We start from the raw sequence: 27,917 nt of genomic DNA, 5'->3' as shown, positions 1-27,917 counted from the left end.
GTTACCAAAAGAGTTAGCCCCAGAGAGAGGTGCAGCAGGTGGCTATTTCACCACTCAGACACAGTTGCCCGCCCAGAGGAACAAAGTACAAACCGCCAGTGGCCGGGATTAGAACCAGCGACCGTGCGTTTTTACACTGCCGCCTTATCTCACTCCGCCACGCGCCTACACTCTTCCTCTTGACCTAAATTTTAAAATGTCATTACTTTAAAAGTGATTATTCAAAACTGGTTATCGACCAATTAAAAATGTTCAGCGAATTATTCGTATTTAAAAAGTTAATTAATTAAATATCTTACACTTTGCTTATTTAAGTTTCAATAGTTGATAGCGCTCTGGAAAATATTAAAAAATATAAATATTTGATAATTTTATAATATTGTAAAATTACATAAATACAAATGTTTCTAAAAAGAAGAACCACAAATTGCAATTATTATTCGAAAAAATTACTTTCTTACAAAAATGTAATAATGTATAATGTTCGTATAATGTTCCTATTTAATATACTATTGTTTTCGATATTATCAGAATAAGCAATGACGTAATAAATAATTTATGTTATTATTTATTTCACACAGAATTAATTAAAATCATATTTTCGCACTCTACTATAAAAAAATAAAAGTTACCTTAACTGTATCATGAGAATAAAATAACCTTGCTTGACTTTCCGATAAGGTTCTGAATTATATTATGTGTCTAGATGAAATATTTTTGTTTGTACCACCACATTACAGTAGTAGGTAGTAGGTACCGGTAGTGTAATACTTTTAGACATCTATTAGATTAATTATAAACTATTATTCTATAGCTAATGTTCTTGTATCGTGAAAAATAATATTTTGATTCGGTGTAATAAGTTTCTTAAATATTTTATTTGAAAAGTTTTAATAATGAATTTTTCAAAACTGAAATCGTCACCAATAATACATACACTATTCACGCTAAAGTTTCTAGTTTCCGGGCTGATAGTCAATCTTTTTCAAGGGCTGTTTTGTCTCATACTCTGGCCGCACAATAAGGATTTATTTAGAAAAATCAATTACTATCTATCGGCCTGCAATTCCTATGGTAAATAAAACTTGTACACTAGTATTACAATATTACATCATTATGGATGTATGGACAGTGTATATGAATCACATACATTACCCTAATGACTAAAATTTAGCATGTAACATAACTTAATAACCAATAGATATATTCAATCATTAAGAAAAATAAATATTTGTTATAATTAAAGGGTAAAAGCTGCAAATGATATCTTTTACTCCATCAAAATTGAAATAATTTTTAAAATAGTTATATTGTTATATTTAAAATATGGCGCGTCAAAATTTTCCGAAAAAAATTCGAATATAAGTTTCTTATATAATTCACAATACAGATTAGCTATTATCAGACCTATAATTCCATACACGGTATGTCGGTGTACCTAATATATAGGGGAAAAATTTAAATTGCTGCTTTTATTTATTTATTTATTAATACCTACTACCAATGTTATTACTATTATTCTTATTAATCTATTTTGTCTGTTTTGTTTTATGCATTTTGTTTGTATACTTTATTGTGTGATAATGTTATGAATCTGCTGTAGGCCATACGCTAAATAAATAAATATATTCACAATAGTATTTTTTTATATTATGCCTATAGAAAAACAGATTACTGGGTGAAATTAATTTTATTATGCTTATGAAGTCGATTTACAATTTTAATGACGCATATTGATGATGCTATAAAGTATCATGACGCTCACCGTTCACCAAACAATATATAATTAACCGAAAAGTACAATTTTGTTTTTAATGTAATTGTTAGGTTTTGATATAAGCTGAGTAAATTGTAACTGGTCATTTTTTTTTTAGTATGGCAAACACTAAAAATCAACACCTTCGTAGGAATTTGGGACGTTTAGTTGATACTTTTCTTTTTTTGTGCAATTTCAGTACCAGGATTATTGTTTTTAAACCTGTATTGTGATTTTTAATGATATTTTTTAAGGATTTTCTCACTATCTACAGATTTTCTACAGAAAACATATTCTTTAACATATATTTTTTCACAGATTTTGTATTTTTGTCTGACTGGTGGGCTGGCGTCGATTATTACTTCTATGTGGACAAAAATGATTTCAACAAATACTACGGAAAAGAACACGGACTATTGATTGTTAATCACACGTTCGAAATCGATTGGTTAAGTGCGTGGTGTTATCACGACCGCTCCAATATATTAGGGGTGAGATTTGAGAGCATTATAAGAACTTAGTAGAAATACTATTTTTTTTTTAAATACAACTCACTATAAGTTTTATGTTCGCCCTTCAAATCAGTAAATACCGATAAAATGATTATTATAAGTTGTAATACCTATTTTTAATTTTTCAATTATTATTTTATAATTGATTTATTACCCTCGAGCTTCAAATGCCATGGTTGACCGACTTTGTTAATAGACAATCATCATGGTTATCACCAACAACTAATTAATATAAAATAACACGAAACAGCTCAATAATAACAGCTGTAAATTGTTTTAAATTAAGGAAACTCTTTACAACAGTTTAATTATATTAAACTACACATTGAATTATTTTTATTTTCATTAGGGTTGCAAAGCATTTGCAAAAAACAGTCTCAAGTATATGCCAGTGATAGGTTGGAGTTGGTGGTTTAGCGAATATTTGTTTATACAAAGGGACTTGGTAAAAGATAAACGAACCATTGAAGTTAATCTAAAAGAATTATACGAGCAAAAAGATCCAATATGGGTAAAACAATTTAATTTGTGTTTAGTAGTTTATTTAATAATTTTGACATACTTTCTTGACAGCTGTTGCTTTATTCGGAAGGAACTAGGTTCACGGAAGAAAAAAAAGAAGCTAGCCAGACGTTCGCCCGTTCCAGAGGTTTACCTGAACTAAAACACCATTTGCTACCAAGAACAAAAGGATTCTCTTTAGGCCTTCCACACATTAGGCACAATTTGCCTGCGGTTTACAACTTCCAAGTCGCGTTTAAAGGGTATTCAGTTTGTAACATATTATATGTATAATTCGTTAGATACTATTGTACTATTCTGTATTATATTAACAACACCTTAGTAAATTACTGGAAAATCTAAAAAAATTGACACTTATGTTTTTGCCGATTATGTTCATCAACTCGAATTTCAACCCACTGTTTAAATATCATTACAAAAACATTTTTATTGCAGGGAAAAGCCGACTTTAATCAATTTGTTTAACGCTCGTAAGATTGAAGCTCATGTTTATATGGAGAGAATACCTATCGAACAAATTCCGAACGATGAAAAGGAATGCGATAAATGGATGTACACGTTATACGAGAAAAAGGTAGATTTCTTTTTTGGTATTGATTGTACCTATCGCGAATTGTGACCGACATATTTTAGATGACTTCGCAAAATGATAATAAAAAACGACAATCAATGGCTAGGTTTTCTTCAATAATATATGGTCTAATATATGGTCAATACTCAACTGACTTCATTTGTTGGTAATTTAAGAAAAGTTTAAAGACTATTGATACTTAGTGCATTCCGCTTTAGGTTTTAATTAATTTAATTATTTTGACTTATTAAAGGGTACACCTGCGTATTTTTGGTAGAAAACTCATTGAAAATATTTTTCACGGACCTATTACATTGAGTTGTACCATTAACATAATAATAATAACAATTGAAATCGTGCAAGCTAATTATTATCGTTTCAGGACAAAATGACGGACAGCTTTAACAACACGGGCGACTGGTTCAAAGAGAGTGGCGTAGAACGTGTAGAAGGGTTTAAAACAAAACCTAAATACTACTCTCTTATTAACATCATTGTTTGGCTAGTTATTATATACGTGCCCTTAACCAAGTTCGCATTTTCAGCTCTTCTAACTTTCAATATTCTTCATCTCGTGTTACTAGTAATTCTATTTTTTGGTGGTAAGTGTAAAACAACTAAAAGTATACCCAATGCAGTTTTTATTAATAAATAATGTTTTAACATAAGAGTAACCGTTTTACGTTAAACAAATTAGCATTCACAACTAATATGTGTTAAGCATGGTCATTAATTAAAAATGATTATATATTGTTGGAAATATAACCAAATTTTCTAAAAAAGCAATACGAAGCCAACATTTGAGACTTTTCTCTTACGAGTACAACAATTGCCTATACGTGCTCCTTAATAAGATGGTGTAACCTTTTTTAAAACTTATGTAGAATTTGTTTTATGTTTTACAATATTTTTAGTTTCACTTTTCTAACGTCAGGTTGCACATCAAATTAAAAGGTTCTCCAGAGTTCAAAGAACTAATCACGAGTAACTGACTGATGTTTAAGGAACAATTAAATATTTTCACTTATATAATATTAATTCATCATTCTTGAATAATATTGTTTTCTAGTATAAATGTTTTATTCGACTTTTATTTAAAATATAACCTACAAGTCACATGTTTTGTTTATAATTAGTCTAACTGCAATTAACAATTATGTATATTTATATTATAACAAATATAATAGTACAAAACTTTTTTACAGTACATACGGCTTTAGCGAAATTGAGGAGCGTCTCCGAAATTAATAAAGCGGCGTCGTCATACGGAAAGGAAAATTCGAAGAAATCAGAATAAATGGCAAAAGTCTTTTGTTTAAATTGTATTAACTATTAATGCCTAATAACTATTAAACATACGTTTTGATTATTTTAATTTTTACTATAATTAGAATTTGGAATAAGTTTATTGACGAATACTAAAATAAAATTGCACCTTTATGCAAAAATGTTAATATTACTGTACTAAATAGATACCTACTTACTATCATACATAATTTGTGATTTCTATTCTATCTGATCTGAGTTCTGACTATGACACATTTTTTACATAAACTATAAAAAACATAAATAAAATGATTGTTATAGCTTGGATTATCATATAGAATAATAGTAATTCTAACTCTCAATATGATAACTACAAGTGTCTTGAAAATTGAAAAAAAAAATAGTTATTAATATAAATATTTATGAATTAATTATTAATAATGAACTCATATTTTTTCGGCTACAATTATCGTGCTGATGGGCTGAGGGCAACTATTAAAATGTACTACACTTATGATTTATAATATCTAAAAATTAATCTATAAATTAAGACCTAGATGGTCTTAATGGATATTATCTAGATGATAATATCCAGCATTAAAACTTCTCTATTAGCAATCATAAAGTGAAATAATTAACAATAAGAAAAATATTTCAAAAATTCTCTTGAAATTGAATAGAATTTTTAGTTTACATTATAAACCAATGAGGGCAAATTGTCAATTTGCAATTGGTATATTTTTGCCTGACAACGTCAATAATATATGATATAATATAATATGTAAGGATCTGTAGTGTTTGTTAAACTAATTGTAAGTTTTAAATATTTAAAATATCAACTTGTTAAATATTCGAGTTTAATTTTTTTAAGAACACCCTAAACTTTTTAGAAGATTTTTTTAGTTACATTTAAACCGTTTAATATCCATTGGAACCAAATATACTTAAGGGTAGTTTAACAATACCGAAGCGAAATTAAACTATTTAGTTTCGGTCATAAGTTACAGAAATAAAAACTTTTAGTACTCAGAAAAAACATGTATACTAAATAATACGCAAGAAATTAAACCATTCTTTAAAAAAATATGTTACGCTGTTAACAATATAATTAATAATAATATATAAATTATACTACACTTAAAAAATGTAATACTTACAATTTAATGACTTGGCATTTGTAAATTTGTGTTGTATTACGATTTTTATATCTTTTTCCACATTTGAATGGGTGATAAATTTGAACATCAAGCAGTTTTTATTTTTTATTCCATGGCTATAGTGGAATTTTATCTATTCCATAATAGAGGGCTCTAATTATTTATTATCACATATAATAAATAAAAAGCACACTTGTTGCTGCCAGCTGGGAAGTTAAAATAATAATAATAATTGTAATATTGACTTGAAAAGTTTTAAAAATTTATAGTTGTAACATTTGCCTATTTAACGAATATTATAATTTATTTTTACCACAGAACGAAATTTTAGCGTTTTTTCGGATCTAACGATAATATAATGGACAAATTCCAAATTGCAGGGATAATTCCGTCAGTAGAAGCGCTAGATGTGTGTTTATCGATGGAGACTAAATCTGTTCCTGAAATTGTTTGTGGTTATCAAAGTTTAAATATCATACCATATGGAAAAACTGTCAAAATCCAGAAACTCGGAGCTATGAATTTTGATTTCCAAGAGAGAGTACATATGGGATTACTAAAGTATGGTGATTTTCGTGCTTTGTACCCTGATGAATATCCAGTAGCAGAAGATCCAACACTTGATTACACAGAAGACGATGAGGTAGCACCTGTAAAAGTCATTACAGATCAAGGCACTTTCAGAGTGAGCCATATCCTTTGGTTTCCCTTAACTGATGTAATTACTGGGATTTTAAAGAAACAATTTCTGTGTGGGTATAAGCTGCTGCCGATAGAAGTATATTTTGATGACAAAAATCAATGGATGTGCAAACTATTAAATTTGATTGGTAGCACTATATTAGATAGTTTAAAACCACAATAAGCTTTTTATATGAAACTTATAACTATCTCTAAAATAATAATAGTTTCTGTTATAATAAGTATTTATTTTATAATTATTGTACGCTGATAACTTTTTAATAGGTATATTTTTTTTTTATTAAATGTAAAATGTTGTCACATGATTTTATTTGTTTTTTACTATAAGTTATTAATATTACAAAATATAAATTATTCAGCCGATATGAAATAATATATTTTTTACTTAAATACCAACTGAGAAGGTAACGATATCTTTCTGAAGTGTGACTAAATTTAAGGAGTTTTCTGTGATTTAGAATATCTTTCATATAAAACTTCTATCCTACAAGATGAATTTAGTAATTAGTTATTATTTTTATCTAAAAAAAAATATGTTGTACTTATTTCATGTTTTTAATGGTACCTAACAATAAATAAATACTCAGGGTTTTGTAGACATAGTGCGACCACCAGAAAACTAAGTGTACATTAAATTTCTTATATTTTCAAACTTTTATACATACATTTTACATTTGTTCAATGCTTTAATAAAGAAAAAATATCTTTGTATAAATTACACCAGTGTCTATAGGTGAAAATTTAAAAATCTAATTTTTTTTATAGTATTTTGTATATTTATTAACTGGTCATTTTAAGAACTAGTTGTGTTGGATCAATTGGAAGTAATCTAATACTATAATAAGATTCAGTGGAAAAAATCCTATATAATTTTAGCTTTTGTTCCAAAAAAATAACTCAAAAATTGTTACTAACTTATTTGAATATTCATCGTATAGCATAATAATCGAGCGAGTAGGCCGTTTAAACTAATAGTTATTATTATTTAGATAAATGGATTTAATAAATAATGTTAATACGACATAACAATCAAATACAATATAAGTAAACAAAAATAGAATGAAAACAAAATAATACATTAAAATTTCAAAATCGAATTAAAATAATTGAACTTTAATTTAGAAAGTAGATTGTTAAAAAAATCTAAAAATATTATAATAATATATTCAGAACCGGAATGATTATTAAACATGTTTAAGAAACTTCATTTAATCATATTTTTGAACTGAAACCTAATCCAACATCAACTCAACAAATGAATCAGCTATTCTAAAGAGTACAATTTTTTTAAGAGCCTAGTTAAACAATAACGGCTTACTGATTCCTCATAATTACTCCAAGACCCTCCTCAATAGTCAATATTTGCCTATGAAAGATCTAGTAATGTCTATTAGAACACTATTTATAGATTATAGATATCATATTATAAATTCTATCTATTGAGATGTAGTTTATTTCAAAACCGTTCTAATCCTGTAAATTAAGGCTAAATTAAAAAATATGTCATTTATAAAGACCTTTGTTCAATAAATACAATATTGTGTTTTATTATTTTTATTAGTATCGCCTAAATAGTAAATACGGAATATCTAGTCAAATTTAAAGACATCTTAAATAATAAACGCAGCCAAATGGGAGTTGTTATAAAATCGTTATTTATGATTGTAAACTTATGATTAGTACGCCAAAACTATTATTTTGATTAAAACCCTATTTGTTTTACATTCCTGCCACGTGTCACGTGTGTTGCACGAACGTAAATAGAAATACAAAGGACTGATACTGAAAATAATAATTACTGTTTTTAAGATTAACGTTAATTTTTTATATTTCACCACCCGGGTTACTACAATAGGCTCAAGGCTGTTTGCTTATTACATTATATGCTAATTTACTCTAATTAAAACTCATCGTTTTAAAAATATCGAAACTAAAATGCTTCAAACGCAGCTTAATGTTTATTTTGTTAAAAAACTAAACTAGATTTTCGAAATAGTAAAATAAAAACTATAAACACTAAATAAGAATATTTCATATATTAAAATTACCTACAATCGGCTCTGTCCATACTTTCATGCATGTATGACTCATTGATACTCGAAAACTGCAATTCTTAGTATAGACTTATAGTCTCCATACATGTATGCCCCTCCAACACCATCGCATAGATACGTAGGCGGGGAGTTTCCTAGGTATAGATATAAAAATGTAATACCGAATACGTCACACTGGCCGACTAACGAGAATTACATTGTAACTCGGATGCACAATAACGTCAGGTGACCCTGAAATATAACTTGCGCAGATCGCAGTTCTTCCTTTCCCGCATTGCCTATAGAGAGCGTGTGCCAGTGCATTATAATATAAAATAAAGCTTGTGTGCCGAAATATGTGCACTCAGCGCTAGAGGACTGAAAGGATAATTACGCTATGCTCTTCAGAACATTAATCGCAAACGTTTAAATGCAATCGCATAATTGGTGCAGTGTAGTTATTCGTTTAATCAGACTTGGATAATAATTTATTGAATGCGGCTGTAGTCGGTTGTACAACGGCTGTCGGCTGGTCGATTGGCTACAACCGTCGCGGGTTCGGGCAGCCAGGTAAAAGTTGTTCGTTGTAATTTGTTTTTTTTTAATACCATCTAGTAGGTCGATGCTGTTTCCGGGTGAAAGTAAGCCATTCGCATAGCGGTACCGCAACACGGCGTTCAAAATTATTCAGATCATAGTCAGTACTACAGTACTAACGTGCACGGTCAGTCGCATATTGAATAGTAAATAGTTCTATAGTAAATGTTTATATTTTGAAAAATTCGTTAATATTACGCGACAACCCTACGTACTCGTCAGTATTTGTTTTTTTTTCAAACTTAATTCGATAGTGTTGTTATTGCGATTTGTTCGTTTTCGTCAAACGCACCGGCGTCGCATTAGACAGAATAATAATTATTCATACCGGATGACTTACGCGTCGGGGAATAAATTTGAAAATAATATAATATTATGTTGGCCGCCGACGTTAAGCAGCTATACCGTATGTGGGTTAATGGGGGAACGCCGAACGGAACGGCACGGCACGAGACGACATGCAAAATGGTGGCAGCGGCGGCGTTGTCGTCCGCGGTGCTGGGACCCTGGTACAAATCGGCGTAAGTGATGCGTCCGGGCGGTCGGTCCGAAAGTGCACGACCGCGGACAGAGAGTACCCAAAATGTCGGGCAACAGTCTGGTTTCGATAAAAACGGGGGCCCCCTGAACGTGGCCTGCGCACTGAGTCCCGCGTTGAGGCAGGTCATGATCCATAGTGGTCTGGGGCGAATCCATGACAGCCGTCCGGGGTATAATACGATGCGAGTCCTACAGCCGGCGACAAGGTACCTTACCTCACCGGTTTGCGGTGGATTTGCCCACGCTCAAAGCGCATCGAAGTGCACGTGCCTATCACTATTCACTACAATGTTATCACATCGACAGTCATTGCAGTTTTCGAACTAAATCTACCGGCAAACAGTATTAACTGCTGTGTTGAAAATATGCAATCAAAATATTCGCCGTTCAGATAGAACTGAGGGTAATAATAAGTACAGTTTATATTTTATAAATAAATAATTTGTTTTATATGAACAGAATAATGTGTATATTATTATGTACACATTACACAAAACAGATAGGTTTGAAACACCAATGTCTGTTTTACTAAAGAACATTATGTTTTTATTTTTAGTACTAAAGTTAATTTACATACAGTTAGAGCGTTTTACCTTTCAAAACGGTTTAGAATTGTTTGTGTATGGTAAATCCGTTTTAAAAATCAAAATTTTGATGTCGCTTTATATGAATGTAATAACTAACAGATATCTATTATACCAATGGTTAATGTAATTTTGGTCGTCGCTTAAGTCGCACATGTTTGCTGAGCAAATATTTATTGTGAATGAAACTATAAATATAATACTCGTTTCGATTACTTTTATAAACATATTATAACTATTAGGACGGCCTTATGTTAGTGCTAATATAATATGTATGAAAATGTAAACTAAATTGTAGATAACGTTTTTTTTTTGTATTAGGTATATATTTTTATAAAAGTAATGATTACTTTTGTTGTGAAATGTTTTACTCTGATAACAATAGTTTAATAATAAGATGAAGGCTGTTCAGTCCTAATGTCTAATCCGATTACTCTAAAAGACTTTGTTTTTCTTGTAATTAAAAAATAATAACAAAAGGATCATTCTATTTTAAATGCTCCTCTTTGCAACTGTCTTATGGAACATTTTATACTTATGAGTGAAGTCCATTACACTTTTGTTTTTTACTTACCATTTACCATTACCAACATTTTTTTTCTAGGTAAAAATTTAGTTGTATTTCAAATTTGGCAATTTGTTTAAGATGTGTAAGTGCATTTCAAAAACTTACTTTTAAGTAATTTTAGTAAAGACCAAATAAATTTTATGTTTTAGCTAAACCTGTGTATTATTCATTGAGCCAAACGACTTTTCAAGCTGCATCCGTGCCGCAAGTCAAAAGTCCATTATCTTTAACTGAATTATCTCGACAGCTACTTCCTTCGAAAATAAGCAATAAAGAAATTGATGCTGGATTTAAAAGAGTATAGTATATTTGTTGAAAAACATATTTTTTAATAAAATTTTAATTAATATGTTTTTTTTATATTTGTTGAAAAACATTCTTTTTAATACAATTTTAGTTAATGTTTTTTTTTAGACATATTGGCTTGGGGTTCTTGAAAATAAGAAAACAAAATCAACACCGAAACTTCACCATACAGGACAATCAAAACCAAAAAATCAATTGAAACGAGTGTTAGGAATAAATAGACCGCCAAAAGATGTTTTATCATACGATGATGCAATGAAATTAAATAAATTATGGTTGTCATATATGAAAACAGTAATCAATCTTGAGGATTTAGTTTCGAGAGGGTAAAATTTAATTATTTCATCCTATTTTAATATAGACATTATACATTAATTTAACATAACTAGATCGACCATGCCATGTGATTTTAGAAGTGCTGTTTACGATCTGACTATATTTAACTGTACATGATTGGAGTCTATCCATTTTCAAAACAAGTTGTTAAAAAAGTTTATGACATGGTCACTCTGATATCCGATGTATGTTTAATCCACATATCACCGCCCGGAAGAACAATGACACAACTGCAATAATTGAAATTTTATAGGAGAACCAAAAAACCAAATTATTTTCACTAAAATGTTATGGGATGTAATTTTATTGGATTAGTAACGCTTGGGAAATTATTACAATTACAGTTACGTTTTTCTATCTTATGCGTTCGCTATATCTAAACACATTGAAGCATTTAGTCCATTTTACCAAATTTTGCAGTTGTGTCATTGTTCTACCGGGGCGGCGATATTATGTAATCTGTAGTGCCCATCGTGAGATTTTCTTTTATTAAGATATTATCAACTTAATATTTAATGAAGTCATATTTTTATGTGATTAGAATTTTTTTTTTTTTATTGAAATGTATATATATATTGTTTTAGATGGAATGGTAAACCATGTGGTAAACACTGGTCAGGTCTTATGACAAGTTTGTATAAATGTGATTACCACGGTGCTCACGTTAAAGTGATAAGTTCCAGATGTTGTTCATATATTGGTATACAGGGTGTAATTATACTCGAAACTAAAAATACATTCCAAATTGTAGGACCTGATAACACACTAAAAAGTTAGTACAATATGCAATTGTTTATATATTTTTTAAATTTAATAATGTGTTCTAATTACAGCTGTTCCAAAAAATGGCTGTGTATTTGAAATTGTGTTACAAGGTTACCTTTTCCATATTTATGGACAACATTTCGTAACCAGGTCAAAAGATCGTTCAAAGAAGAAACTAAAAGACAATCTGCTGTTACAATTATGATATCTCATTACCTTGTTGACCTAATTTTTTTATAAGTTTCATTTAATGATTTTTGTTATTTTATTTTTACCGACTACCATACTATAATAAACAGAGTAGTAACAAAATCAAACGGTTAATTCATAAGAAAAGTACTTTACCATTACGGTATTCGTTGGATGTTTAAGAAATTTTACACTTTAAATCTTTATTTCATTGCCCGTTAATTGTGTATTCTACTTAGAGTTGCCAAATATTATGTTAACCAGATAATGAAAAACAAATTTAAATATTTTATTGTCGGTTGTCTTTAAATTTGCTTAACATTTGAGCATAAATGGTAGATCTAAATTTTTGATACCGTCGCCGTTGTAGAAAAAACCGTGTACACCGGTGTTCATGTCTTGAAAAAATACTGCGCCCGGCCACAACAGGTTGTGCATCACAAAATATCTGTTGAATATGATTCGTGCAGCCCAACAGTCTTTTACAAAAAATAGTAATTAAATAAATACTTAAGCTGCGACCTTTAAATTACAATAATCGCCGTACCCTTGGGGATGTCATTTTCAATGGACTCCAGCATGTCTATGGACGCATTATAGTAACATCGTAGCTTTGCTTTGCTTTCGGACCCTTTGGCTGATGGAAATTGCTCTTTCAGATGTAGAAAATTGCGTAAGTCGTCTATTTCCGAATGATCCAGACCTGCGGTTTACCTTAACTTCAGATTCTTGTATGTTGGCATCATATGACGCATTATTTATGTGCCTACTGCCGCCTACCCTTATAGCACGGCGCGTTCACTATATTTCCATTGGGGAGTTTATACAGGAAGCCCCGGAGCACCACATGCGTCTCGTTTTCAATCATGTCTACTGCAACTGCCAATCTGTCTTCCTCTTTAATCATCTTGGTCGCGTCCGAATCCCTCGAACCGGAGATTTCCTATACTCAAGGTAAAATATTGGTAATCAAAATAATAATTCTACTCAATATTCCGTTCACTATTTGCAATAGATCAATTTGGGCAAAATTAAACACTTAAGGGCAGTGTAGACCAAAACAAAAATTAGCAGGCTATTATTATTATTTTTTTTAAACCCAGCAAATATTTTTTGACGAATTAATAACAAACATTATACCAATTTTTAAAAAATATTTTATTAAGTATATAAGTTTTGTATAAAAACACATAGAGACAAGCTTTGATACATGTTAAATATATAATTAATGTTATAAAAAAAATATTGTGTTCAGATTTTTGCTTTTCACACACGATCTGTATTTTTTAATTAGCATTTCTCCGGTTTACTTTCATATTTTGTTCATCTAGCCTACATAAAACCTAGCTGGTTAAAGAGGTAGAGATAAGACCACAAAAATGAAAATGTTGATAAAACCCGTTATTATAGCCATACATAAGCATATTAACACTATTTTAAATACAATAAACAGATGTGTATTTAAATGATAAATATTTGCTGAAAAAATAGTCAAAACCGAATGGAGAAATTGCTGAAATTCTATTCTTTGTGATTTTATAGATTTTTTCGATCAGCGAGTATTGATTTTACTATCATCTCATGATGGCAACGTTGGACCTTCAAAGCCTGTTGATCTCATCTTGGACAAGTATAGTGTTCTAAACAATTATTTTGCGCTGTATTTCTATTAAGATATTTGTTAATACTGTATTTTTCAAGACTCGTAGCATATATAGTTTTTTGGGGGGGGGGGGAAACTGGATTTTGAACGCCCTACCGCTAAACTTAGTTTACTTCTTCTTTTAACCCCGCCGACTCGTGAGAATTGCTCGAGGGACAATGCGGTGGACTTATCCAATACTCGTAGATAACTTTATACCGTCATGGCGCCTTCTTCGTTTCAAACAAAGATAAGACGTCGCCGGCCCGGACTTTTTTAGACCGTCCTTCGGGAACGATTTCTTCGCCTTCTCCATAAACGTCAGCCGACATGTTCGACGGCGTGATGTCCTCTGCCATCTGTTCCGTCCACGGTTTGAATAAATTGACCATTTGCACGTGTCGCCTTTAAACAGGTCTTTCATGGTTTTCACCAGGTCAGACCCGTCCGCCGGAATCAGACTCCATTCGATGACGTTCTGGCTGAAAACATTGGCGAATAATAATAATCCTCAATAAGTACAATTCAACCGACTAATGCCATTGTACAGTTGTTCGGCATACCGAGTGCAATGGAGAACACACTCATCGGTATTAGCTTTCGGCAAAGGCCTTAAGCTTTAAAAGTCTACACAAGACAAGTAAACGTTTACCGCTCTTTACGACAATATTGAAAGGTATAATGTTTTATATTTGTTGAATATTTCTAATTATTTGTCGTGAAATATTTTAAATTGCGTAAACAACGTAGGTATAAATACGGTTGTTATTTAAAATGATTTCATCATATTTGATATTATTCCGAAGCTTCTATGTACACAGTCACCGCGGGAGACAATCATATATATATATATATTATATGATATACCTACACTGACCATTGAAAGTTTACCTGTAAAAAAACGTTTTTTTTGTTCACCGGATTGCCATAGTGGCCGTACGCTAAAAAGTAATCGTCCGACAGCGTTTGCAGACGTCCCCATAGGTAAACGGAGTTAAAATGATTTTTACTTTGCAATCTGATCAATGAATCGTACAAAACGGGTACGAGGTCTTCGTTAATCGAACAATTGGCAGTCTTTAGCATATCGACCGAAGAAAATAATTACTTTACGTCCATTTTGTTGACCAACATTTTAAAACAACACACTAATAGTGTTTATAGTTGATGTAGTAGATAAATAAAATGTAACAATAGTCAATAACCATGCCGAAAATACACAAGACCGTTGTTAACCGCGTTTTCAAGAATCTACAGTAAAAAAGTAATTACTTAAGAAAATCCAAGTACATATTTTATTTACTTTTTTATATTAAACGGTCAGAGACTACTTTGTTAGGCAACATGAGTTACATTGGTGTATTATAATTGCCTATCTAAAGTGCCGCATATCGCAGAAAAATGTTTATATCGTTGATATCTTGGATTCTTCGTAAGATGATATTTAAATTACAAAGTTACTAATCTAATATTGTCTACCTTCTGACATTGTTTTACCATTATGTAACCCATAATTCTAAACTCGGTGTATGAACCCCATTTTATTTGTGCGATTTGCAATAATTATTTAATGTGAAGTTTTAAATGATACTTGGTGTTCATTACATACAGGCCCCGTCTGTTACTAAGCATAAATTTTAACAATGTTTTTCAGGAGCTGACGTAGTTGAAAAAAAATAATATACACATAAACGTTAAAAGGATCACAACAAATAAATGAATTCTATTATTTTTTATATATATTTAAACTGGGTAACATAGAGAAAAGCAAAAAAAGTTTCATAAATAATAATAATAATAATAATAATAATAGATAATAATAAAGTATAATAAAATAAATCATTAATAAAACACGTATAACAGGGATAGCCTAATAATCAAGTTGCAACTTTACAACAACAATAAACACTATACACATAAATAATAAAAATATGATTAGATGTTGTACAAGTTAGATCAATGTTATAAATAAATTAAGTTCACAGACGGATAGATTGTGGTCTCGAATTTTGGTTCTAAGTCGTCGTGCGTACACAGACTTAATATTTGATTTATTTTGGGGGAGGGGAGGGGACAAGTTTAGTCATTATACGATTATATATAATTAGTCTTTGGGACAGTAAAGCTCACAAAAATGTTTTTTTCTTATTTTTCGGTAAATCATTTTTACCGTCTCTAAGTTAATATAATAATAATAGTAGTAATAATAATAATAATAACGTCTACGCGAATTTTTGGTATAGTGCGTTGATTTGGTTAATGAGATTAAATAAAATAAAAGCGGCCATCGCAAAATAAAAAAAAGCCTACACAGGAGATTATTATTTCAACACAACGCTAAGGCTACAATAATATCACTAAACAGCTAGAAAATAAATAATATAACGTTGGGTACAAGTTGTTGTTGTTGTTGTTGATGATGATGGTAATATTGATAAATGTATCGCGTGTCGTGCACGATCAACGGGCATGACTCTTGCAGTAAGGCCTACCTCCTTTGGCGTAGAAACTCTGGCCTTCCAAATTGGTTTTGCATTTCTGCTCGACATATCAAGTACAATATTAGTAATAATATTAGTTTATACCTAAATGGCGTCACTTACCGAACAGTTGAAACACGGGCTGTGATAGTTGTTGTTCAGGGCTTCCACCCACCGGTCACCAGCCTCGATCGGGAATCCGCAGGCGATGCACTTGGTGGTGAACAACTCGTTCCAGTCTGTAAATATTAGCGATAAACATGAGATTTTAAGAAGCTGTTTTTGCTATTGTGACATATTTTAAATAACAATTTTTTTTTTTTTTAAAGACACTCAACACGAACTTGACCGTCGAAATGTGCTCACCGTTTTCGCAGTACGGAAGACTGTCCTCCAAGAAGAACGGACTGTTGCCGAACAGTTTACCGCAGTAAGTACAGTTGAAGCATTCCGGGTGGAACTGTTTGCCGATCGCGTTCAGACAGTCGCCTTTGATCTTGTTGGAGCACTTGGAGCAAACTGGCGCCAAGTACTGTTCGAAGCAGTACTCGCAGTACAACCCGTTGTCTTCCTCCACGAATCCGATGTCTTGCAGCGGACGCCTGCATTTGTCGTTTGCGCACACAAAGTGCTCGGGACACCATATTTTTCCCAGAGCTGTGATGAACGGTCCCCTGCAATCGTACAAAGACACGTTATAGTCACGTTTAGACATAACGTCGCGCCCATGTACGGTAAACGTCTCGTATACTATCTACAACGAATTTCTGTACATAATATACCTATGTTGTTTCGAATAGCCTTTTCTGTTTAATCTTAAATAAAAAAAACTCATAATGACTTGTATGACAAGTGCCCTCCCTTCTCTTTCCTCTTCTTGACACGGCCTATAGTAGATAGCATACGAGATTAGTGGTTTTGTGAGTACAGCATCACACGTGCAATAACAAGCGTCCCGCCTGTTTATGTAATGTACTTATCGAGGCTGGCCTGATACAAACCTGCTAATACGGGTATGACAACAATTACACTCGGGGTTCGGTACGATTTTTGGGATAAAATGGCCGTCCGTAGCGTCTTCGTTGTCGCTGCCGCCGCAGCCTTTGCCGTTTAACTTGAGTTTTTCGATTCCTAAACGGCGAACGTTAAAAAACAAGCGTGTTAAGCGAAACAAACACAGTTGCAAATGGTGTGAGTTAAGGTGTTCAAACAAACAAAAACGTGTATTAAAATTAAAAAAAACAACAACAATGATTTACTCTCGCTAACAGTAATAAGTGCTAAGAGGTAAAACGTGGATCGAGAGAAAGCTAAAACAAAATAAAAACTTTAGCACAATGGCTAGAAGAAATTCAACACAATACGTCTTACCTTCTGTCCTCTGGATACAGAAATGCTTATTATTATGCAAAAAATAAAAAACGCACACTCAAAACACACATTATGTCAGTTTTTTTCTTCTGTTACCTTATGTACAGATTGCAGTTTCCGCACAACGGTACCCTAGCGCCGGGTGTCAGATTCTGCGGGTTGAGCACACCTCGGCCTCTTCTGGGCGCAGTCAGGCCGGCAGAACCGGTTGATCTCGTTGATGGTTGTCCGCCACCTAGATCGGGTACGGGTATCGGTTTTGGGTTCAAACACTTGGGTTGTTGTTTTTTGGTGAAACAAGTTAATTTTTTCGACAACAAAGCGGCGGGTAAAGACGACTTAGGCATAGGAAGGACCGTGGTAAGAGGATGAGGATTAGGAGGAGTAGGAGTGTTGAGCGAAGAGGTCACGACCGGTTCTGCTGAGGCGGATTTGATCGGAGGATGAGCGGATGAAGCAGAAGATAAAGACCTTATCGGGGGAAAAGTCACTTGGCTCGTTTCTTCCATCGACTTCGCGGTCGCGTCTGAAGTGTTAGTGTTTTTGGGTTTATTGGGAGAAATGGCATCGCCACCCACCAACGATGCCGGCTCATAACCCAACGCGGGGGTTACCTTGGCGTGCACGTTAGACTCGCGTCTCAAGAATTCGGTGTTTTTAATGGACGGCTTGGGCGAGCACGCGTTTTCCTTGGCTTTGTGCGGGTTTTCGGGTATGCACCGCTGATACGACGGTATGTCGGAAGGTTCGTGCAGGCCGGTAGCGGTAAACGGGTGTCTCATCATGGCGGGTTGAGGCTGTTCTTCAACAACGTCCGACGAGATGTCTTTTTCTTCTTGTTTAGGACATTCGTCGAAAGTCAGCTCTACGTCGCCGCACGGACCGGAATCGACGCGGTCGAAATCGCCGGCCGCCGTCGCTATTTTGAGTTCGTCCGAGACTGGCGGAAAAGACTTCAGGCCTAGACTGGCTATTTGTTCCTCCTCCGAATCGATGGCCGACACCGGCGAATACAACAAGGACCGCGACTTGAGCAGTAAACACGACGATTGGGCTTTGTTGTTGTAACCGTGCACGTATTTAACCGGATTGTTGCCCACCGGTCGCGCCGATCCCAGTTTCGATTCGGGCAGATGGTAACATCGCTCGGGAGCCACGGCCAGAGCGTCGGCCATCGTCATGGGTTTTTTTTCTTCCTTGACGGGCGCCGGCGGCGGCTCAAACTGAGCGGCGTCCACGAACGACGGCAGAGGGGAATAACTACGTTCCGGCGCCGTCTTTAACGCGGCCACCATGGGAGACTCCGACCTGTCGGCGTTGAGCTCGACTACGAGTTTAGGCTGCGGCGTGGGTTCGACCGCCGGCACCGGTTCTATTTCTTCGGCGGGTTCGGTAGGTGGACTGAACGGGTACGCGCCTTCTTCTCGCAATTCCGCACACTCGACTGCGCATTGTGACACCGCGCTTTCCACGCCGTGTCGTAGGTGATCGAACACTTCGGCGGCGTTAAATTTGTTCGCCGCCGCATTTTCTTGTGGATTCTGCTCGGAAATAGTCGAGTCGACAGTGACTGAAAACGTATAAGATGTGATTTCCGGTTTTGGTTGCGGGGTGGACGTCCTGGACCGTACCGCTGCCAAGTATTCCGATGGAATTTCAGGGGGGAACACGACTAGGTGCGTCGGCGAAATGGCTCTGGCGCAGTTATTTGGCGGCAAAAGCGACTGGACCTCGCGCGGTATTTCCTCTATAAACGTCAACTCATGATATCCAGGCGCCGGCGATCGTGGCCTGCCTTCTTTGATGGCTTCCATTAACATTTGAGTGCCAATGGACTCGCTCAGTGCCTGTTTGCTTTGAATCGCGGTGGAGGATGACACTTGCGATGGTCGTCCGACTTGGCGGTCCGTCGTCGTCGGATTAGATACGACGGGACAAAAAGCAGAACCGGTCGATGTCGTTTTGGGTTTCAGGAAAGGTAATCGAGGTTTGGGATTGTTAGCGAATTTGGAATCATCTACAGTTAATGAGTTAACAAAGGCGGTACACGAATAAAACAAAATCGCCATTAATGATTACGTTCTACTAAAAGTTAATACTAATCTACGTTTGCTTTCAATAGACTACACCAAATACGATAATATTTTTCAGTACTTGTGTTTTTTTACAAGTTAAAACCTACTATATCCTATCCCAAACGATTATGGTTTGCGTATTGTTGGTCTAATACTGCCGATATGAAAAATGCACACGTATTATTATTATTATTATTGTTAAATTTGACGAAAGAAGAGATAACGAGTAGTCACGGTTATGTTCGCGTCGGATACTCCCCGGGGAATTGGGACGCAATAGAGGATTTTCGGGATGTCGGGATGGACGAGCTGTTGGAGAAGAAAGGTACGGCTTTAGCCAGTTTTATGGTGCCGAGATCCGCGTGCATTGGCTTGGACGACGGTTCGTACGCCGGTATTGGCTTTTCTTTTACGCCGACATCTACTGTTGTAGCGGATTTGGGTGTGAACGCGGATAGCTTGTCCTTTATGCCCGGCCCGAGGGATTTCTTGACGGGCGTGTACTTTTCGGGGGCGACCATCGCACAGTCGTCTTGACTCGGTTGGCGCGACAACGACGCGGTCGAAGACGGCGGACTGTAGGGTGCGGGTTGCTCTCCGACAAACGGAAAAGGTATGGGTTCGGAGGCTACTTGGGGTTTTTGGATAACAGCGAACTGGCAGTCGAAGCGGCGGAAGGACGTTTGCCCGGCGGGCGGGAACCACTTGGGAGGTTCTGGCGGATAGTTGGATTTCAAAAAAGGTGTGGGCACCGCCTTGTCGTTGTATGGTTCGTACTCGTTCTGTAACGGGTTTTTATTAACGTCGGGCTTGGCTTCGTCCCAGTCGGGTATCAAGTCGGTGGGGTCCACGAACGTCGGCAGCGGCGAATAAGTCTTCTCGGGCGCGATCTTCAGGGCCGCCACAAACGGCGATTCCGGTCTTTCCTGTCGGTCCACGTAATCGTTATCGTCGGGCATAGGCACCCAAGGCTTGGGTTTTATTACAGGTTCCGTGACCGACACCGGCGTGAACGGTCGGTCCGGAGCCACTTCCATGGCCGTCGCTATGGGACCCTTGTAACCGTGATACTTGGGCAGATATTTTAGTTCGAACGGTGGCGACAACGGACGGTCGGCAGGGGACGGGACGCCTTTGATGTCGTACGAGACGGACGAGTTCTCCGACCGAGAAGACTCGGTGTCGGCCGACGTTAGGTCCTGGCCTTTGTTGTTGGGCACGGGCGAATGAGGCCTGCCCTCAGCCGCCGACTCCAGCAGCCTTTGCGTGGTGTCCACAGAGTCGTTGGCCGTTCGACGCTTGAACCCGTCCAAGGTGCGATACACTTCTAGAGAGCACAGGGACAACCGTTTGTCCAACGGATAGGAGGACGTGACGGGAGAAAACGCAGAACCGGTCGACGGTTTTGGTTTTAGGAAAGGTAACTTTGGGCTACTGTTAGTCGTGGTAATGTAGTTAGTCCGGTCTATTGGGTAAGCGACAGTTAAAAGGCGAAAAACAAATCGTAATTAATCGTTTTTTTTTTTTAATAGATCACGACACTTAATAGATGTATAAAAGCTTGAACGATGGTCTATGGCCTTAGCCTCTAACGCTATTCTAGACTATTTCATTGGCTATGTTTATAATTAGTTCTATAAAATATTATTCTCGGAGTTATAATATTGTCAAACTAGCCTAGCTGACTATAATACGCCTTAAGGGTTTAATTATGTTCTGACTTTGACATTAAGATATTAAAAAAAAAATTAATTTAATCCAAACGAAAACGGCCACTTAAAAAAAAAAAACAAAAAAAGCTTTAGAAAACCATAAAACAAAACAGAAAGCCGTGTAGGGATTTGTACAGGCAATTCAAAATGAAAACCCGACCGAAAAAGGACGCGGGTTGGAGTTGAACGTTTTTATTTCTGAAAAGCGAAAAAATACTTGATAAATCTTACCGGTATATATATTTCTTTATTGGCGCTAAAATCGATTGCAATACATTAAATTTAAGACAGTTGTTTTGTTTTTTTATTTAACCGTTTTTGTCTGTTCATTGTTTGTGTGAACTATCGAGATTCTGTTTTATACGCTTTCTTCAAGTCAGAATATAATTTAGTAATATAAATTATTTATTAAGAACCGTTCGTCCGTAACCGACTATTTAGCTGGGGGAAAAAATAGACCAACATTCTTTTTTTTTAAGTGCTTATACGTATCTACTACGGACAACGATTCCAAATATTTTGGCCGTTCAAGCAAAATCAAAAGCTTTATAATTGTCAATCAATCAATGATTACCTTTCGAGAACGGATTTGCTTTCAACAGTGACTGGGAATTATACCCTATACAAAAACGTTTATTCTTTATTGTTTTTTGTCTATTAAAATGTCAACGTCAATTCGGCTATTAGTAATAGTGCTCCAATTTGTATTCTTTATCGTCGTAATAGTAAAATCACAATCATTTTCGATAAAAAAAACATAAGTTGCAGAGTGTTTTATGACGCGATGTGTGTTTTGATGTGTACCACTTTTTAACTATGCACATTTATTATAATTGAACTATTTCTTCCCGTTACACCCCTAACACCACGTCAACAAAGTTATAAATAGTAAATGAACTATTGATTTGTATACCACTTCAATCGATTCTATTCATATAGTTAAACAGCAAAAATTGTCTAATGAGTTACTAAAATACAGGAACTCACCCGTTGTCACTTGATTGTATCCGCTGTTGTAATTTGAAAGCGCTGGAGTCGGTTTTGGTGCCTCGTATGGTCTATTAATTGTCGGCACAATGTTCGGTTGGGGCTAAAAAGAAAAATTATTTGAAATCATCATCCTTATTATACACGTTCTTATTTTATATTATAATAATAATATAGAATATAACACGTACATTTTGTATTAAAATCAAAAATATACAACTTACTAGGTTAGATATAAATCTGTACCTTAGGTGTAGAAGGGGCAATAATGTAATTTTTCAGAAATATTAAGTTAAACCACAAAACATTTAACTTTTGTACATTTTGGTAAACTTTTCACTTAAAAGGCTTTGTGTGAAATTTTGTACCAAACTCTTCATATATTTTTCAAATTTTGTCCTAAGAGTGCCAAATTTCCCCCAAATGTAAAGGGTTTTATAGCTTAAATATTTTGTGGTCTAATTAACTTTTTCTAAAAATGTATATTGTCCCTTTTAGATCCAAAGTACAGAAATTAGAAACACATGAGTATATTAAAAATCGTAAAGAGTTCTGTATTATCCACTTCATTACTGAACTTGCAGTTCTTATCATTATTTTACGAAAGCTAAGAAACCAACTATTAGAAAGCCTTGCATACACAGCTTCAGGCTGCGATATTCTTCATTGCCTGAATACAGCTGAGCAGCCTGAAGATGAAAAATACAAGTCTTGCTTATATGATCACATAGTAATATCGGTGTTTTATAGTGATAATACTAGTTGTATTTGTACGCAAATAAAATTAATGAAGCTTTAAATCAACAACATGGTTTAATTAATTATATAACTTTTACTTAGATTTAAAAAAACATTCACAAATAACATGTAAACATGTAACATTAATAGTTGTTAAATAGTATTATATGTTTATTAGTTTTTTATTTTAGCTCGGACCTAGACATTGTTTTTGACATAAACAACATTGTTTAAATAAAAAGGCTTAGTCGGACAACTCATATTTTTAGTTTCAAAATTGTATTAGGCTGGTTGACATTAATTAATTCTTTTTTCTGATTTAGATTTGTTAATTTTGCATTTTTAAGCTTTTCTCTAAAACTTTAATCTACCTGAGGTCTCGATGCTTTTGGGGCGTTTACATGGCCAGGAGACTTTGGAGCCTATATAGTAAACACAAGGTTCTAAATTTAGTAAATTCCTAATTTAAATGTATTTATAACCACGTTTATAACCAAGTACGATTTCAGAATCGTTCTTACTAAAAAAAAAAGTAGTTCTAAGAATAATTCTTAAATAACCTTTATCGTACTCCTAATAACCTAAATAGGGAGTTTAAAGATGATAAAATATACTTTAACATGACAATATTTTATAAGCAAAATTTGTTTATAAAATTTTTTTTGGAGTTTGTAAGAGTAGAGCCTATGTAGTAATACTTCAGATTTGTCAATTTACTTTTTACTTACATGGAATGGTATTGGTGACAAAGTGCTTGGCTGAGGCGATTGCACGCCCAGAGGTTTGTTGGGTATGATGTTGAATGAATTCATAGGCGGATGTGAGCCACTAGAGTAAAAATAGGTAAAATTATATAAGTTTTAACATTATTATATCATTTGAAAATAAAGAATTAATTTTCATAACCTAACATTTTTGTTTAATTTTTTCATAATGGCGTTTTGCATTTTATTTTATACAACGATCGTTTTCAGTTTTGACAAGACATTAGGTGTCATAAACAGGAAAACATGATTTTTACTCTTTTATAAAATAAAATAAAATAAAAAGTAGGTAGTGTACTGCCACTACTTTTATAAAATTAATTTCACCGAAGCATTATTATATTTAATAATTATAATGACATAATAATTATAATTATAATTTGGAATTTCTAGAATCGAGTTATTTGTTTCTTTAATGATAGAACCGAGAACCGTTCGTTTAAAAAACCATACAAATGTCCAAAAGGGACATGATTCAAGCACCATATTATAGAATGCAGGATTTAAATGAATTGTGTAAAATTAAAATTATCGACTTACGGAGACACCGTTACTGGATCCAAATTCGGGGCCGGTGGGTTTTGCTTGGCCACCATCTTGGCGTGAATGTCACAGTACAACTTGTTGTTAATGTTGTAGTAACCCACGTTTTTCAGCGACGATCCACAGGTAGCGCACTTGAAGCATTCCACGTGCAGACTCTTTTCCTTGATGCGAACGAATACGCCACTAAACCGGACCGAATAAGCTCACATTATACAAATACTCAAGTTTAAGTAATTTTGCAAAAATACAAATTCAGTAGCAATGTTAGTAATGCGTGCGGTTTTAGTTAGTCAGAGCGTTTAGCGAATATGAGGTTGGACAAGAAGACAATAACCGTTCCTAAAAGTCGATGGCAAACGGAGGGTATTTCAAGTTCAAACTACCGAACTCACATGATGTCTTTTCGGCATTCACTGCATTCCACTATCGGTTGAGTGCTGTCCACGTGTTTGTCCATCTCTTTTAGCGGAGAACCCAAGTAAGGGTCCCGTTGTTCCGGCATATGCACGGGCATCTGTGGTCTGGGCGATGTGGCACGGCCGCCTATCGCGTGACTCGCCGCAGAGAAGTAAGCAAATTTCTCATGAAGATCTGATAGAAAACCAAACGACAACAACCTTATTCGCAAGAAAGCCGTAGAATATGCGTCGACGATGCAACGCTGTTTAGCTCGCGGCATAATAGCATTATAGCAAAATAGCTCCTGGATGATTAACCATACACTATGGATTGTATTGCCCCCATCACCTACATTGTTCGCATCCCCCGTAAGCAGAAATATACACAAGCATCAAGCACGATTAAATCGATTGCAATTTGCAGCGTGAGCCAAAAACTTACACGATGAGTCTCTCGCAATCCGCGCAAATGTTTTGATTGGAAGAGCTTTGAGGAGCTTTCGGTTCGGGAGCGTTCACGTGGCGCATACCTCCGATTTTGGATACCGAGTCGATCACATGGCTGTGATTGACTTCTACACATTTTAATATCCAACATAATGTATTTGATAAATATGGATAATAATGAGCTAACGCGTTTTCGTTGGCATGATATGACTACAAATTACTAGGGTACTCGTCTCGTACGTTTATATCTAATCGATTTCTAGAGAAATGATAAATCTCAAGTAAAAATTAATATTGCCATAATAAAACGTTTAAATTAACTAAAATTTGACGGTAGGGAACATTACGAGACGAGTATTAGTTCTAGACACATCCATTTATTATGTACACAGAGTTATTCAAATTTCATATTACAACGTCATGTTACTTGTACATGAAATATGAATAACCTGTACATAAACGCATAAGAAATAACGCTGGTCTTACCCGATTCACTGTGGTGATCCTTGGGCTCTTTGTCTGCTTCTTGTACCATTTTGAAAACTTCGCTGTTGTTGGCCTCGTAGTTCTTTTCGTTTTTTTTGAAGTTCACACTGAAAACGCATACCGCGGACACTTTTAGGTATAGATACAGAAAACAGCGAACTTCGATGATTTTTGCTTACCCTATCACACCACCGGCCAGCACTTCAGCTTGGGCCGTCAGCGTTTCGGCGATATTTTGCTCGCTATAAATGCCCACAGGAGTATTGTACTGTTTGTTGACAATGGCCTTTACTGTTTCGTTACCGTATCCGCTACCGTTGACCTGTAAATCACGATCATTGATCAATATTGGTCTATGTAAACAACAGAGTTGGAAAAAAATCCCAAACCTAACGGTTTTTTTTTGTTTGTTTTAACTCAATAAATAAATGTTTGACACGAAAATGGCTACTAAAGGGTTTTATTGAATTTATGTACATATTATACTCAATACAACATAATGGGTCGGTTTTATAAACGAGTGTATTTCCGAATGTGTTAAACGACTAAATAACAATTTACTTTGGGCGATTGGGTTCCGGTGAACGCCCTCGGAACTGAATTGTGACCGGAACCGAAAGCTGGTGACTGCGGAGGTCCGACTCGGGCTAGCGACGTCTTGGTGACTAGTTGAGGAGATTGTGACAGACGGTTGGGCACCGGACTCGGTCCAATAGGCGTCACGGAAGGTTTCCACGTGCTAGCACCACCCCTGTAACATAATTAGTTGAGCCGATTCGAACAACTTTTGATATTTTTAAAAAATATTTTAGAAATTTAAAAGTAGTTTTCATCAAGCAGTGATTGACATGGTTGACTTCATGCTTTAGTTCCGAGCAAATATCACATCTTACCCGATAACTAAAAAATACAATTTTTTCCAAAATCTTGTTTTCCAGAATCGGACGATCACTTTACTCGTACAAAGAAATGTATTTTTAACTTTTATTTTTGTAAAATAATTTTGTTTTTAATGAGATTTTTGCTGGGGACTTTATGCGGACTCTTGACTTCTGTTTCTGAACTACATTTCAGACTATGTGATTCAGAGTATACTACACAGTACTCTCTAGAACATAGTACAAGACCCTTTCAACACGTGAATGAGACAGATAACAGATTTATGTATAAAAAGTTTTAACAGTGTTAATACACCGTCGCGTCGGTCAAATTAGCATTTAGTGATTTATAGAAAACGCACATTATAATGTTGTCACGCTTAATTATTACACACAGCGAACCGGTAATAGCGGTAAACATTATACTTAATAATATTTTTTTAATAATAATGTAGAAGATGTTTGTTTTGTCAAAGAGCTTGTCAATGCATACGATGAAATTTGAATAGTAAAACCCCGGTTAAAAAGTTGATTTGGCCGTTCTTTTTATACCAAGCGTACCTACTAATGTGATGTATTAGTTCACAAATTAAAAACGCTCTTATATTTAGTTGTATAAATCAGTCGCTCTTGGCAGCTATCCGATGTAACGAAATTCAACGCGTCCGGGACGTGTCAAATGAAATCGTTTGTTCGTCTATGACACGTAACCGACGGTGCGTTTTGCTTCCTAACAGAAATAGGATTGTCAAAAGGCGTTCATTGGAATACAACGCAAATAACCCCTGGATTTTAACCAACCGGAAATCACTAGTATATATTTATTTTTATTTTTTTCTTCATTTTTTATGGGTTCAAAACTTAACGAACTATGAAATGGTTTATAATATAATATTATAATACACCTGCACCCGCGCTCTAATTTGTGTCGAAATATATTATAACCGTGTATACCAAAGCGGTCGAACAGAAATGAGAGTAAACTTTTT

The 27,917-nt window shown here is 34.6% G+C and overlaps 4 protein-coding genes across 12 annotated transcripts in view; 2 read left to right on the top strand and 2 right to left on the bottom strand.

Annotated features, from left to right (window-relative positions):
• The first annotated feature begins 720 nt into the window (after positions 1-720).
• On the top strand, positions 721-4,815 carry LOC126832836 (1-acyl-sn-glycerol-3-phosphate acyltransferase delta-like). The gene is made up of 7 exons (XM_050563839.1): positions 721-1,074; positions 2,075-2,247; positions 2,618-2,779; positions 2,842-3,032; positions 3,226-3,364; positions 3,744-3,963; positions 4,567-4,815. Exons 1-7 carry the CDS (start codon positions 897-899, stop codon positions 4,656-4,658), a joined length of 1,155 nt encoding a protein of 384 aa, XP_050419796.1. The 5' UTR covers positions 721-896; the 3' UTR covers positions 4,659-4,815.
• A 4,060-nt stretch (positions 4,816-8,875) lies between these two features.
• LOC126832837 (ribonuclease P protein subunit p29) lies at positions 8,876-13,574 on the top strand. Of its 2 annotated transcripts, none has more exons than XM_050563842.1 (6): positions 8,876-9,243; positions 10,845-10,890; positions 10,958-11,106; positions 11,223-11,440; positions 12,035-12,222; positions 12,284-13,574. In XM_050563842.1, the coding sequence occupies exons 2-6, from the start codon at positions 10,887-10,889 to the stop codon at positions 12,418-12,420; spliced, it is 696 nt and encodes a 231-aa protein (XP_050419799.1). In that variant the 5' UTR covers positions 8,876-9,243; positions 10,845-10,886; the 3' UTR covers positions 12,421-13,574. The 2 variants fall into 2 exon arrangements, with proteins under 2 accessions (XP_050419799.1, XP_050419797.1); XM_050563840.1 differs by lacking the exon at positions 8,876-9,243 and adding an exon at positions 9,257-10,059 and having other exon boundaries at positions 12,284-13,573.
• LOC126832915 (radial spoke head protein 9 homolog) lies at positions 12,584-15,291 on the bottom strand. Its single transcript, XM_050563954.1, has 5 exons — positions 14,918-15,291; positions 14,319-14,451; positions 13,185-13,347; positions 12,952-13,107; positions 12,584-12,883 (listed from the first exon to the last, which is right to left on the bottom strand). The coding sequence occupies exons 1-5, from the start codon at positions 15,130-15,132 to the stop codon at positions 12,720-12,722; spliced, it is 831 nt and encodes a 276-aa protein (XP_050419911.1). The 5' UTR covers positions 15,133-15,291; the 3' UTR covers positions 12,584-12,719.
• Positions 15,292-15,763: 472 nt separating this feature from the next.
• Positions 15,764-27,917, bottom strand: part of LOC126832835 (PDZ and LIM domain protein Zasp) — a 28,834-nt gene continuing 16,680 nt past the window's right edge. The window contains exons 3-15 of one of the 8 annotated variants that reach the window (XM_050563834.1): positions 26,612-26,801; positions 26,230-26,372; positions 26,051-26,157; positions 25,112-25,310; positions 24,714-24,902; positions 24,138-24,237; positions 23,781-23,831; positions 22,672-22,774; positions 22,259-22,303; positions 17,994-18,132; positions 16,893-17,200; positions 16,650-16,765; positions 15,764-16,584 (exon numbers count right to left, since the gene is read on the bottom strand). In XM_050563834.1, coding sequence (XP_050419791.1) covers positions 16,507-16,584; positions 16,650-16,765; positions 16,893-17,200; positions 17,994-18,132; positions 22,259-22,303; positions 22,672-22,774; positions 23,781-23,831; positions 24,138-24,237; positions 24,714-24,902; positions 25,112-25,310; positions 26,051-26,157; positions 26,230-26,372; positions 26,612-26,801 — 1,768 coding nt within the window. In that variant the 3' untranslated portion in view covers positions 15,764-16,506. Of the gene's footprint in view, positions 16,585-16,649; positions 16,766-16,892; positions 17,201-17,527; positions 17,658-17,993; positions 19,915-22,258; positions 22,304-22,671; positions 22,775-23,780; positions 23,832-24,137; positions 24,238-24,713; positions 24,903-25,111; positions 25,311-25,559; positions 25,693-26,050; positions 26,158-26,229; positions 26,373-26,611; positions 26,802-27,917 lie in introns of all 8 variants that reach the window. The other 7 variants (XM_050563833.1, XM_050563830.1, XM_050563836.1 and 4 more) reach the window with 7 other exon arrangements.

The sequence above is a fragment of the Adelges cooleyi genome, unplaced genomic scaffold (assembly GCF_023614345.1).
Source record: "Adelges cooleyi isolate 19-005CV unplaced genomic scaffold, UGA_ACOO_1.1 ACOO_flye_CR_arks_rails_tigmint_CR_PRNA_167, whole genome shotgun sequence".
NCBI lineage: Eukaryota > Metazoa > Arthropoda > Insecta > Hemiptera > Adelgidae > Adelges > Adelges cooleyi.
Note: the sequence above shows the minus strand (reverse complement) of the source record. Positions and strands in the feature narration are given on the sequence as shown.